General features: G+C 39.5%; 1 protein-coding gene across 1 annotated transcript in view; it reads right to left on the bottom strand.

Moving 5' to 3' along the window:
- Positions 1–8014: 8014 nt before the first annotated feature.
- Positions 8015–14699, bottom strand: part of SYTL5 (synaptotagmin like 5) — a 119266-nt gene continuing 112581 nt past the window's right edge. Inside the window, exons 18-19 of the mRNA XM_038588784.1 lie at positions 12496–12704; positions 8015–11426 (exon numbers count right to left, since the gene is read on the bottom strand). Coding sequence (XP_038444712.1) covers positions 11284–11426; positions 12496–12704 — 352 coding nt within the window. The 3' untranslated portion in view covers positions 8015–11283. The remainder of the gene's footprint in view (positions 11427–12495; positions 12705–14699) is intronic.

Raw genomic sequence — 14699 nt, 5'->3', positions numbered from 1 at the left:
TCTTGAAGTGACAGGCTCACTTTGTTCATTTTTGAGAAAATGTCCACCTAATCCTCAAGGCCAAGTTACTCTGGTTTATCTGTTGTTCATTCTTAAAAATAATGAAATGAAAAAAATAAAATAAAATAAATAATGAAATAGTGAAAAATGCACCCAGTTCAATTTGCAACTCAAATGCACGAATGTTTTTCCTTATGACAATCTTTATACTTTGGTGTGCACAAAAAATTAAAAACATATGTATTTGAAGGTCAAGATTATATAATGTTAATAATTTGTACTGCTTCATGAAGGACTTTCTTCAATCAAAGTGGTATTTTGTGTTTCTTCAATGAGTGCATAAAGGCAAAGAAACACACTGCCTTGATTCATGCTCAAGTAACTGAAGTTTTACTCACCATTGCTTCTGGACCATTGGTGCAAATGTCAACACAGTGAAAAAAGCAAGTAAGAAAAATCGCTTTGATCTTGCTGACTCCCTGAAAAGGTTTTAGGATACCCAGGAGTCTGCAGACCACACACTGTGAACTACTTCCCTAAACAGAAGTACACTGAGGTTTCTGGAATGGTGATAGAATTCTGGAATGGTGACAGAAGCTTGAGTAGAAAGGAGTGGAGGCCTACCAAAAATATGGCTCTTCTCAACTCTGACAGGATTCATGGAGAGTGTTCCTAGTAGCTGTGTGCCTTGCAGAGACCCAAAGGGCAAGGGAAGTTCCCTTCAAATTTTTTGCATCTGTTCCTGTTTTCTGCAGATATCTTTCTTTCAATAAATTCTATATTCTTCACTAAGTTATTCAGAAACTAAGAGCAGGGACGAGTGGACTCTTGTGGCCCATCAAGAATCCTAACTGTAACAGTGCCCACACACTATTTCATTAAATCTTCACAAAAAGTCACAAATATATTTCCTTCTAGCTTCACTTGCCTTTAAACAACATTGAGACTCAGAGTCACAGAATAAACACTGGAAGGGTCTTAGCTTAGTGCCCTAAGGCGAGGGGCATGTCTTTTGCAATAGGTGCACAGAATTTGGATTTTTTGCTTCATCTGTTTGTCTCCCTATCAGAAGTGACACGTTTTCTACCAGGATGGGGCTGTACTTCGGCAGCAGTGCTCTGAGACTAACAGCCTGATTTCAAATAGAAATGAAATGCTGTCCATCTGTCAGACCACAGGTCAAATCCGAATCCTTCTCTCCGAGTATCTTCCAATGTGTCTCTTAGTTTCATGGAATTCCATTTGATTCTCGGGTGGGCTATTGAGTTTCTGATGCCTTCTGAGACTAAGGATGAAATCAAAAGCTTGATGAGAGGAGCCATCTCTTTCTTGGAAAATTGGAATGAGAAGAAATCTTTTCATTTCTCAAAAAGTGGCAGCCATTTTAGAAGATGGTCTTGGGGGCAGCCTGGGTGGCTCAGCGGTTTAGTGCTGCCTTCAGCCCAGGGTGTGATCCTGGAGACCTGGGATCAAGTCCCATGTCAGGCTCCCTGCATGGAGCCTGTTTCTCCCTCTGCCTGTGTCTCTCTCTGCCTCTCTCTCTCTCTCTCGCTCGCTCTGTGTCTCTCTCATGAATAAATAAATAAAATCTTTATTTATTTTTTTTAAAAAGAAGATGGTCTTGGGAAGGGACTGGGTTCCGGGACCCTCTGAAGCAATGCATCTCAGAGTGTAGTCCTCCAACTGGCTGCTGGTTCCTGGACCATTTGCTACTGGTTCACAAAGAAATAGGGAGCTGGTCCCAGAATGCAAGTCAACAGTGTCAATAAATGCAGTATTTGGTTTGGTTGATATGTTTTGATAGTAAAACTTTCTCAACGAAGGAGGCAGCATATTGGTTTTTTTAAAGATTTTATTTATTTATTCATGAGAGACAGAGAGAGAGGCAGAAACACAGGCTGAGAGAGAAGCAGGCTCCATAGGGGGAGCCCAATGTGGGACTCGATCCCTGGTCTCCAGGATCACATCCTGGGCTGAAGGCAGATACTTAACCAGTGAGCCACCCAGGCGTCCCAACAGCATATTGATTTTAAGTTCTGAGGTCAGCTCCTTATGTTATTATGGACCAGTGCTCTAAGTAGCATTGCTCTAGAGGAGAACCAGAGGTGAGAAACTTGTTCCCTTGTCTCTATGGGGACAATTAGAAATTAGGAAAAGGAAATACAATAGACTTTTCCAAAGACACAGTAGCTCTTATACTTGCCTGACTAGACTCAGTCATTGCTCAATTTCTGTAATAAGTCAGCCTATGCAGTTCCAATCAATAATTTTGCTAAAGGACTGATAAATTCTAGACAGGCAGCCGAGATTAAGTAATGCCTTAGGCTATAAATAAGGCCATCTATTAAAAATGGGCTCAGCCAAAATAGATGCCAGTTGTTACATAGCTAACTGCAATTTCTGGGAAATCTGATTGTTCCCAGACTTGTAGACCATTCTCTTCTTGCAGAAATCTCTGAACTCAGTTCATGTTGAGTCACAAATAACAACAATATTGCTTCACAAAAAGCAAATTTGTACTTACACTGGTAGCATTTGCATTAGAGTTCTTTCATAAGAAATGGAATGACTAAGGGGATCCCTGGGTGGCGCAGCGGTTTGGCGCCTGCCTTTGGCCCAGGGCGCGATCCTGGAGACCCGGGATCGAATCCCACGTCGGGCTCCCGGTGCATGGAGCCTGCTTCTCCCTCTGCCTGTGTCTCTGCCTCTCTCTCTCTCTCTCTCTGTGACTACCATAAATAAATAAAAATTAAAAAAAAAAAATTTAAAAAAAAAAAAAAAAAAAAAAGAAATGGAATGACTAAATAGCATTTGAATGTTTTAGCCCTGGGGTAACAACTAGGAATCCTGGGCAAGGCCATGACCTTCTTGTTCACCACCCATCTCAAGACTGAGAAAGAACATCTAGGTACTTAGGAAGAATCAGTGTTGACTCTGATTTTTGAGCTTTATTCTGAACATACAATCTATCACACCACTACACCATATCTGTCTTTGAGATGAGCTGTACTATGAATGCTAATCATCCAATGATTCATTCATTCACCAGGAATATATCACAACCAGCGTAGTTCATTGATTCTAAGATGCACATTTTTTTTCCAACATTTTAACATCTCTGAAGTGGGGAGTGTCTTACAATCAATGGCATCCTTTTTAGTCAAAGTCCTGTTGGAGAAACAGCAGACTCAAATGGGAATCGGAGAGGACATAATGAAAGAAATATAATGCTATGGGCATGATAAAAGAAGCCTGTAGGTAGTACTGTAGCATGTCGAAGCTAGCAGCATCAAAGGATGTTTACCACCCTAGGCTTGAAGGGTAAAGGGAGGGAATGAGTAGTAGAACTCAGAACTGTAGGTATAGTTTTAGAACAGACCGCCTACGAGGAGCTGTGGCAGAGGAACACAGCCTCCAACAGCCTTCAGCACTGCAGGGAGGGAGTATGGGGAATAAATACCCTGAACTTTCTCTCCTCTTGTCTAATCTAGCACTATTGGCTCCAGTTGGTCAAACTCAACTGAAAACCAGAGGGCAAAGGGGCAAAGCATAAAGCAGTTTGGAAAAGCACTTGCCACATAATAGGTGCTCAATGAATGTCACTTTTGAATCCTTCCCTTGTCACTACCTATAATCCTTCCCTTGTTACTACCTATAATTTATTCACTACCTATAATTTAATTTATTCACAGGAAGCTATGGTGTCAGGGTTCAGATTTACAGGAAGATAAGTGAGCAAAAACCACAATGATGGTCAGATGCAGTAGCTGAGCACCAAGAAGGGCTGTGTTCAACGTCATCCTAGCCTTAGAAACAAAACCCACATACTCATTCAATCTATGTGTGTCAGTTCACCAAGTGTGCTTTTCTCTGAAGACAATAAGTACAAAAATAGGACGAATAGGTGACATACAATCAATCTTCAAGGATATACAATCCATCTTCAAGTACCAAGGAATAACTGGTAATGGAACACATTAGAGATATTAGGAAAGTGAATTTAATGAAAAAGACATTAAAATTTGCAGCAAGTACAGGGTGGCACAAAGCTTTGGTTTAGGTCACATATTCCATACAGAAGCTTTAAAGTAGGCATGTTAAACATTTAAGTATTATTACTAATTTTGCACTGAATGTGGCAAGACAAGTAAATAGGAGTTGTTTGTAGCCAACAATAAAACCAAGAAAACTAGCAAAATGAATGCAGCCCTCCCATAATCTTCAGGGGATTTTAAAAAATGTTACTGTTTCCTAGAGTTTTCCATCCTTTTATCTTTACTTAAAAACAAAGACTGTATTGTACACTTAAAAATGTGTTAAGAGGATAGATCTCACATTGACTGCTCTTACCGCAATTTTAAAAAAGCCACAAATGAACTATCAAGCCACAAAAAGACATAGAGAAACCTTAAATGCATATCAATAAGTGAAACAAGCAAGTCAGAAAAGGCTATATATACCATATGATTTCAATTCTATGACATCTGAGAAAAGGCAGAGACTACAGAGACAGTAAAAAGATCAGTGGTTGCTACAGGTTGGAGCAGAGAGCATTTTAATGGCATGGAAACTATTCTGCATGATAATGTAATTGTAGATACATGATATTTTGCATTTCTCAAACTCACAGAACTGTAAAACACCAAGAATGAATCCTAATATAAACTATGGACATTAATTAATAATGATGTACCAATACTGGTTTGTCAATTGCAATTAAATGTACCACACCAAGATGTTCGTTATAGGAGAAACTTGTAGGAGAGGGGCCAGTGGTGTATGGGAACTCTCTGTACTTTCTGCTCAATTTTTCTGTAAACCTCATACTGGTGTGATAAATAAAATCTATTGATTTAAAAGCAAACACAAAGATCAATTTCCTATTCGAGCAGTTTAGGAGAGTAAACTGACAGCCAAAGTAGGTGGGTGCCTTTGTCCCTACAAAGCAGAAATGAACATACTCACATGTAGGTGACCCAGCCTTTAGCAGTCTGGGAAATTACCCCTTATTTCTTCGCAAGAAGAGCCCCCATTCCAATGTCCCAGTGACCCAATGATCTTTAGCTGCTCTTAGGATATTGAAAGTGTGTCTTCCTTCTCCAGCCCACTAACCTCTCAGACTCAACTTGTCTTGAGTTGAGACCACCAACCTGTAGCCTTAGAATGGGGATCTAGTGCATTTAGTTGGGCTGATTCTTGCATTGATGATGTAGTGCCCCTCTAAGAGGTTCTTTAAATATTTGTAAAACACTTATTTTTGAGAAACACCTGCCTAGTAGAAGGGGAAGAAAGGAAATCCCCAATGAAGGCAACCCCCCTTACTCTATGCCCCATTCAACAAAACAAAAGCCTTGTCTCCAAATAGACCTTCCTTAGAATTTATCAACCATGAATTGCTCTTCAGGCATGGGGTCCTCTCTTCATTTATCTACTGAAACAAACATTATTTCTTTCTGCTAATACCATACTCTTCCTTAGAGAAGTTCACTATCTCATTACCTTTTCAGGGATGTTTAGTGCCCCCTTTTAACTTGGCACCCTGGGAAGTAGCCAGGACAGCCCCCATCCAACCCCATAAATTGGCTTTGTGCATTCAGATGCTTTGCAAGCATATGACTGTAACAGAGCTGGGTTAGGAGGTGAACGGAAAAAGCTGAAAATTAATACTATTTCCATTAATCCATGTGGGAAAAAAAGCCTTATGGGCATCTCCTAAGGTTCTTGTATATACCCCGTCAGAGGAACAATGTAAAAAGATATTTAGGAATTAAGGAGGACAAATTAATTGGAAGTGATGAGGCAGGTCAAAAGCAAAAAGAGCCAAGAGAGCCTAGATGTCTATTTCTTCACATCAACTGAAAGCCAAAGATCTCCCTTCAAAAATGTCCATTTATGAATAATGGATATGGGGAAATTATAGAAAAGAGCCATAAATGATGGACATAAACTGCCTTGTAATGGACTGGCACCCTCCTTTCCTTGTTTCTGAATGTGATTTAAAAAGTTGTCCTGTTGAGACTCATCACTTCTCATGGATTTGCACAAAACATTTCAACTTTCTTAAGACAAGACGAACCTTTGGCTAAGTAGGAAAAAAAATGCACAGAATGAGCAACCAGATTTCTTCCCCCAAAGTAAGGAGACCTAACAATAAAGGGGGGTGAAACTAAAATATTTAGATTCAAACACATATCCAGTTCCCTGTTCTTCTATAAGGAGACATCGTTTTCCTCACAAATGTCAGTGATTTAAACTTTTGCTTTAACTATAATAATATTTTATTTGCTTGCTGTATTAATTTGTGCCTCAACCAAGGAAAAAGGGAAACAGAGGTAAGTCTCCTTTTGTGCTGAAATACTAGAGAGACAAATATGACCTACTACCCTATATGAGTGTTTTGTCATTTACAGGCAATACTAACTATATATTCCACTTCCCTTTTCCAACTATGAAAGAAACCCTCTACCAGAATAGTTTGATCAATTTTAGTGAGGTAAATGAGGTACAACTGCTAATCTTTAAACACTATGCATTCTTCAAAGTGACAACAGCAGTTTGTATTTCTATGGACTTTGTTTCAACAGAATGGTGCCTTTCCTTCTGCAAATGAAAAACATGATTCTGAACATCTCTGTGAGGAAGGCAGGTCTGATCTCCCTGGCATGAAGGATAGGCCTTACAATAGAAGAGGGTGTCCTTACAGAGAGAGATGGTCCTTACAATGGAAGAAGGTGTCAAAGAAAAGTGTGGCAACATGGTTTGCTTGCAGATTCCACAACCTATTAACAAAAAATTGACCACAGTTTTTCTCTCCATCAAACACATTTTGAAATATTTATTATCTAGTCAGATGAAGCAGGAAAGAAATTCCAGCCTAAAAATAAATAAATTACTATCACCCATGATGGTAACATAAGCACAAAATAAGGGTTGTTTTTTTCCTTTTTCTTTTTCTTTCTTGTATCTCTGCTGTACACTGGAAACCACTTCAGTATACATAGAATGATTAAGCCCTAACAAAGCATTCAGGAAAAGAAGGGCCTAAGAGATTATGAACCAGAGAGTGCTGTAGCTAGCTCGCCAATGACCTTCTCCCCCCATGGTGCGTTAAAATTTACAAAGCAGATTTACATATATTACTTTATTTCATGTCTTCCGTAACTCCAAGTTACCCCAATTATTCCTATTTTACAGGCAAATAGATCAAGGCCTAGATCGGATAATTGACTGGACTGAGGTCACATAGTTGAGAAGTAGTCAAGACTTGAGCTAGTATCACCTGAGCCCGAGGTTAGGCTCCTTCCACCTCACTGTGGTTGCCTTGCAACAAGCAGTGTCCAGGTTAGCCAAATCCATCATGACACAGAGTTAGTCCAAATAATATAGTCAAGTTCTTTTTTCCTCTAAAGCAGTGTTTCTCAAACTGTGATCCATTTGTATCAGAATCACCCAAGAAGCTTGAAAAAAATGACGGAAATTCCTGGAGATTTTGTTCAGCAGGTTTGGAACACTGCTTTGGAATCAATGTGTTAAATCCACACTCCACATGAGTCAGATAATCCTTTGGAATCCTTGATATGACCCAATTTCCATGGTCGTTGTTCAAAGTTTGCCAGATCCGATTATTTGCTATAGTGTTGCCTATGCAGATCTCCTCCTATTTGTCTTAATTTCAGAAGCCATAAATGATACCTTTGTATAAGGAAAGCCCTTCTGCCGACTTCTAAAGGCAATGCTCAGTTTAATGTGAAATCTCTACATGGAACAAAAAATAAACATTGGTCACAGTCCCAAATGCCATAGGCTTTTACTCTGAGGTACTTCTGGGATGACTTGATATTTCAGTCTACTTTGTTCCTAAAAGTGAGATTTGCCCATATTTCTTCCAAAGCTTTCTCCTCCCCCACCAAATAGAAACCTTAGGGTAGTAGGTGATGATGAGACTAATATTACTGTGAATCAGGTGGGTTGAATTCATACATTAGTTACTTAAGTACTTAATGATCATTGGTCATAGATTCATGTAACTTTATTAAGGAAAAAAAGGCCAGAAATATGAAGCCCCACCAAAATATCTTTGTTTTTGGCTTTTTTGTGTGTGTGACCTGGAAAATCTACATCCTATCGATTCCAGTTACAGGGACAATGTAAATGAAATGAGAGCTGATAAATAATCTTCCACATGTCCTGCAAGTGCTGTTGACAAACTGAATGGATAAAGTCAGGCTTTAATGTTTGCCCGTGTCCCTTTACAACTTGTCTGATTCAACTGAGGAAAAATGAAGGGCTGAGATCTCCAAACAAGGAGGAGGACACTCCAGGCAAGGCCATGGTCTCTTCTGAGAAGGTGATATGGAGAGCACCCTCTGTGCTTTTATCTATGTTGATATAGGATGGGGTGAACTGTCTTGAGTGGTAACTATAGCACTTATAGTGACTTGGGTAGATGATGGTACCAGGTACTGAGACAGGATGTACTGGAGTGGACAGAAATGTGTACACGGGCAGGGGTAGAATGAAGAGTTCAGTCTTGACTATGTTGAGAACATGAGCTATCCTGATGGATATGTCATATAGGCAGTTGGATCTGGATCTGGGGCTGAGAGGAAGGGTCTGAGTTAAAGATGTGACTTGCAGTTATAAGCATATAAAACCACAAGGGCACCAAAATGATGATGTCTGAGAGGGTGTATGAAGTGAGGAGGAAAGAAAGAACAAGCACTGAAGAATCCAGTGTTTATCACCAAACAATCTTTAGCAGAGAAGGAGAGGGAGCAACTAATGAAACATAGAGGGTAGGCATGTATGATGTTACAGAAGGCCTCTACTGACGGGCTATTGGACTGTTTCCTATCTTTTACAATAAGCACTTTTGCATGTACTCAATTCTCACATCTGTATCTATCTCTGTAGGATTGATACCCAAAAGTGGAATGGCTGCATAATACAGATGTCTCATTTTGAATGTCAAAGTGTTGATGTTTGCAAGAAAAGGTTGCTCAGAAAAGCCACCAAACATAGATAGCTTAGTCAACCATATTTAATATATGTTTGATAGGCGTGCTTAACTAATTTAGCTATATCCCTATAATGTAATACTCTACAGCCATAAGGGATGGAAGAGGAAGAAGGCAGACCTAAGTTTTTCACTATTTTGAACTATTTGAATTTTGTGCCATTTGCATATATTTCCTATATTTAAAAATATTTGTACTTCTACACAATACTTAGTAAAACAGAGTGACCCGAAGATCACTTTGCCTTTTCTTTTTCAGAGCAACACCACAGGTTTCTGATGGACTTCTGCATACCTGGGTTTTGCATTATGGAAATACCCAGTTAGATGTTGGATTTTATGAAACCATAATACAGATAATTGCTCGAAAAGTGGCAAAGGTATGAACACATAAATTTTATGCTTACCTAGAGTTCAAGTTATACATTTTGCCACTTTTATTATTAGTGAATAAATATACTTCATTTTGTTTACATTAGAGTTGTCTCCAGACTTCACCACCATTACCTTCTCATGGGCCCTAAAAATGTCACTGAAGACAGAATAAGTCAGATCAAGTCTGAAGACAATTAATTTTTTCAATATAGGAAGCCGTGATGATCTTACACTTTTTATTTTCTGTTTTTAAGAAGAACAGCATAGGTATATGAGTGTAAGTTTGTAAGAAAATGTTCCATACGTACTAAGCTACAGTAGACCAATAACTTCAATTTTTGAGAATTAGCCTATTTTTGAATAACACTGAAAATGGACTGCTTATTCCCTAAGAATAATGCTAAATATATTCTTAGATCAGTTTTCAAAGTTCAAGAAGATATTCAGAATGTGGAAAAATTAGTTTGAATAAGCCTGAAGATGATTATAGCTTTCTTCCCACTAAAATTCAGTATCTATTCTTTCAAAGATTTTATATAAATTTGAGTGAAAAAGTGAGCTGAAGGGCTAGAATAGGACTCCAGAAGAAGAATGAGTCAGGTACTTCATACTGAAATAACCTGACTCTGCTCCACCTTCCTTCATCTATGCCCTCTTGTCCACCCTGATAAGCATAAGATTATGCCAAGGGCTACAGTGGAAAGAATACTGGCCTACAAGTCACACCCTGGATTTAGTCATAGCTTCTATATGATCTTGGTTAAGTCATTTTAGCTTTCTTGGAGCTTCAGATTTGGAATATGCAAAATCAGGAACCAGGTCTGAGGTATCTTTCAGCTTTAACTACTTTTGCATCTAAGCCTGGTGGCCAAAGCATATGGAATTCCAGGTACTAGAAGGTATAATAGACTGAACTGAACTACTGGCTGCGATTCTTCTTCCCTTCTCGCATCCTCATCCTTGCCATGGCTTCATTGTGAGCAGAGTATATTTCCCTGCCTCTTAATTTTAGGCTTGGCCATATGACTCCCTTTGACCAATGAGATATCAGTAGATATGATACAGGCAGGGGTTCAAAATGTACATTAGTTCTTATTCCCTTGTAGTTAGTGGCTTACAATATTTTACAAAATAAATGTTTACCATAGAGCCCTCTAATTGCTAGCTCCTAACTAAGATAACACTACATCCCAATTTTCCCAGGTCAATCCTGGTTTACATCTACTGTTCTGGTATAATGATTTAGTTCTTTTCACTCTCAAAATTGGGCTGATTTAGATTATAAATTATATAGTCACCATAGAAAAACCTGTCAGTTCATCTTGAAAATTTACCTGGTTAATCCATAAGTTTGCTACAATAACAGGGCCATCTCCTTGTCCAAGCAACCATACTCACAATGCCTTTTTTTGGATTATGGGAATTCCAGGGTGAGAAAAGGGTAGCCAGTACCCCTTCTTACTCTTCAAATGATCTACATTATGAGTGGCCCCTTTACCCCTCAAACCATTTTAGGAAATGCAAAATAACTCATTAATAGAAAAAGTTTAGGGATTCCAAATTTCAACTGTAGTTTCAAAGAAGCTTGTACCATCTCCCTTATGGTATAAAGCCAATGAATCATTGCACAATTTGCCTATTGACAGGACAGTGTGGCACACTTTCTATCATCCCATCAAAAAGGCCCTAGCCCATGGACATATAGAAATACCTGCTCTTTTAGACACTCAGCAAGACCCTAAATGTTCATAACACTGACCTCTCTCCCCATAGGTCCCAATACCCTCAGGTGAGAGATGGCAGTGAAGCAGAAGCCCAGGTCCCAAGACTGATACTGGTATGAAATGGCAGCCAGACAGTGCCTGGGGGCCTCACTTTGAAAACTGGTACCTTCAGAGCCTACACTTCCCCATGCTGGACCGGAGCATGAGTACACCCTCTACGGGAATCCCAGGATTGTCGGCCATCTTCTGCCAGAGGCGCTGCTCTTCCCCCTGAGAGTCCATCCAATCCACATTCTTCCCATGGCTCACACCTAAGGAAGGGTAAAGGGTGCATTACACTTCACAGATGAAATGTTTTGATCTTCAGAAACACACCTATCAATCTCTGATGGGGGGCCTTTTGAGCAGAGAGTCCTTCACTGGCTTGTTTTCACTTACTATATCCAGTGAGTAGTGTTAGCATGAAAGACTCCCTTTGCAGTCTGCACTACTCTCCTCCGCCAAGATAATGAACAACAGATCAGGATGGCCCCAGTGGCTCATTTCTCCCCCCACTTTGGTAGTTTATTAAAGAGCTGGCTCATCTGGACTGAGTTAATGTGACAGAAGAACAGGCTGAATTGGGCTCTGATGCTCTCCTTTTTTACCAAGGCCACTTCTCTGACCTGGGGTGTTTTCACTTCAGTGGTATAGATATTTTTGGCTCTCCTTAATCTGTAACTAAGTACAGCACCATAGAGGTGGGGTTGTCCTTAACAGGAATATCAACCATGGTGTGTGAAGACCCTCTATGCCTGATGTAAGTTACAGGTTAACAAGAGTTTTGGGGGCTGTATATGCTCTACTACTATCATTTCCCTCCAATCCACCCGTTGTGGTTGTGTCTTGTGGCATCAGTGGCATGTTTCCACGATCTGTTTAAACAACATTAGATGTTATTTTTTAGCGAGGGGGGAGGATGGGCTTCCTTTCAGTTCAACCAGTGAGTAATCTGAGAAGAAAAGGTGGTCTTGGAAATGGTTCTCTCCCCTCACAGAGGCCTGTGCCGTCTTGGTGATCCTCTCCTGAGAAAAATCTGAAATAGCACCCAAGAAAGTAGTCAAAATTCACTTAGACTAAAGTGTAAGTAATATTTTATAAAAGGACTGAATATAAACATTATATATCCTAAACTTACAGCCAAAGGATCCAAATTTACATAGTAGTATTTTTATTTTAACAATGGGCAGATTCTTAGCTAAAGGAATGGACCATCTGTGGTAATTTCAGGAATCAGCTAAGCTGAAACTACATGTACATCTACCACATGTTAACCCGCAGGAACCGCTCTTCCATCCCATATCCAGTCACAGACCGTCTCAGGGTCCTCGCGTCCCTTACCGGTTCCAGAATTCAAACGAACTCCTCCCAGAAAGATGTTGCTGGAAAAGGCCTCCTTGTCCCAGACAGTAAGTTCAAGGCAAACATTCTTTATGTCCTGGGGATTCAGGCCACTGAACATGAAGGTATGATTCCACTGAGGGTTAACACTCTTCTTTATTACCACAGTTTTGTGCTTGGTAGCTTTGCTATCATCAGGGAGCAAGTAGCTGCAAGAGAAAATGCAAGCAAGCCATTGGTAAAACAGAAGATGGCATCTTTGAGTAGTTATTTCAATTCCCCATAATTCTTGGTGCATCTGCATGTCTATTTGATTTTTTTCTTTTAGGTTCTTATATGCTTAAATCTAGATTTAGGGGGAATGTTTTATTGCTTATTTTAAGTAGGACAATAGTAAAATACCTGCACTTTCCTTTCTAATCCTATTTTGGTCCTTCCCTCATCTTGAAATGAAAGTATCTCCTGTAGTAGGTACTTACAATAAAGAAGACACATTGCAACACCTGAGATTTCATTTCGTGTACCAAGAAGAGACTGCTTATTTCCTGATATTCATTCTCGCCTTATTCTTTAAAACAGATTCATTTTTTTTTAGTTAGGTACAAGATTGCTCAGAATAAAGAATACATTCCCAGCCTCCCTTGCAGTCAGTATAGACAGGTACTAAGTTCCAGCCAAAAGGATATAAAAAGTAGTTCTGTATGAAATTTCTGGGAATTGTCTTGACAGCTGGAATTTGGATGAGATAGCTGAAACTCCAGCAGCTATCCTAGCCCAAGAAGTGGATACCATAACAAGATAGAAGAAACACAGGTCCCTAATTATCATGATGCTTTCATACCCACCCTAGATGCTTTACCTTTTGTCTTTGTTTACATGTGAGAGAAAAAAACTTTGCTTTCTCATGCTCTCTTTTCTTTTTAAAGATTTACTTTGAGAGAGAGAGAGAGAGAGAGAGAGAGAGAGCAAGCATGTAGGGCAGGGGCAGAGGAAGAGGGAGGAAGAAAATCTCAAGCAGAACCCTTGTTGAGCACGAAACCCTACACGGGGCTCCATCTCAGGACCCCAAGATCATGACCTGAGCTGAAACCAAGGGTTAGACACTAAGCTGACCGAGTCACCCAGGCACCCCCTTTCTCATGCTTTTTTAAAAAAAATCTGAGGTCCCTTTAAAATCAGCTTAATATTTAAGTATAATTAGTAGAGAGACAATTTATTAGAAAATTACTGGCCTTTTTTCATTATAGAACAAAGACACCGTCCTTTGTTATTTCTACTTGGTAAAAGTTCAACATGATAAAGTGAAAACTATTTCCTCTTTTATTTATTTATTTTTTAATAATAAATTTTTTTATTGGTGTTCAATTTGCCAACATACAGAATAATACCCAGTGCTCATCCCGTCAAGTGCTCCCCTCAGTGCCCACCACCCAGTCACCCCCACCCCCTGCCCTCCTCCCCTTCCACCACCCCTAGTTCATTTTCCAGAGTTAGGAGTCTTCCATGTTCTGTCTCCCTTTCTGATAGTGAAAACTATTTCAAAAGATGCTAAGTCACTCCTGCAAGGCCACAATGAAGCCATAGGTAAGGAGCCATTCCCTCACCAGATGGTGAGTGGGAAGAGGCCTGAACTGGATGGTGGGGCTGGTGAGGCAAATTGCAATGGCAGGATCCAAATAAAGCATTTCTTTTGTGCTTAAAACTATTGTGAAAAAGAATGAAGGACAGATGAACTGGGACTCAGACCCACACACTTACCAGTAGGAAAGCCCCAGATATCTGCTTCTCCTTATTATTGGCTTTATCAAAATTAGAATATGTGAGGGTAAAGGTTTGACTCTTTTTTTGTAGAGTCAACTATACTTTTCTAAGAAGGATTGATGATAGGAATAGTAATCTCATTGACTCAAAGAATTAACCTCATGCCCAAAACCTATAATCAAAATACAAAACAATAAAAAGAAAGCCAAACAAAACACTACAGAAACTCATCAATCACAAAGAGAGCAAGAGAAAAAGAAAGGAACAGAGCAGAACTACAAAAAACAACCAGAAAACAATGAACAAAATGGCAATAAGTGCCTACCTACCAATAATTACTTCAAATGTAAATGGCCTAAGTGCTCCAACCAAAAGACAAAGGATGGTGGGATAGATAAAAAAAAAAAAACCATAAGATCCATCTATTTGCTGCCTACAAAAGA

This window comes from Canis lupus, chromosome X (genome assembly GCF_011100685.1).
Source record: "Canis lupus familiaris isolate Mischka breed German Shepherd chromosome X, alternate assembly UU_Cfam_GSD_1.0, whole genome shotgun sequence".
Lineage (NCBI taxonomy): Eukaryota > Metazoa > Chordata > Mammalia > Carnivora > Canidae > Canis > Canis lupus.
Note: the sequence above shows the minus strand (reverse complement) of the source record. Positions and strands in the feature narration are given on the sequence as shown.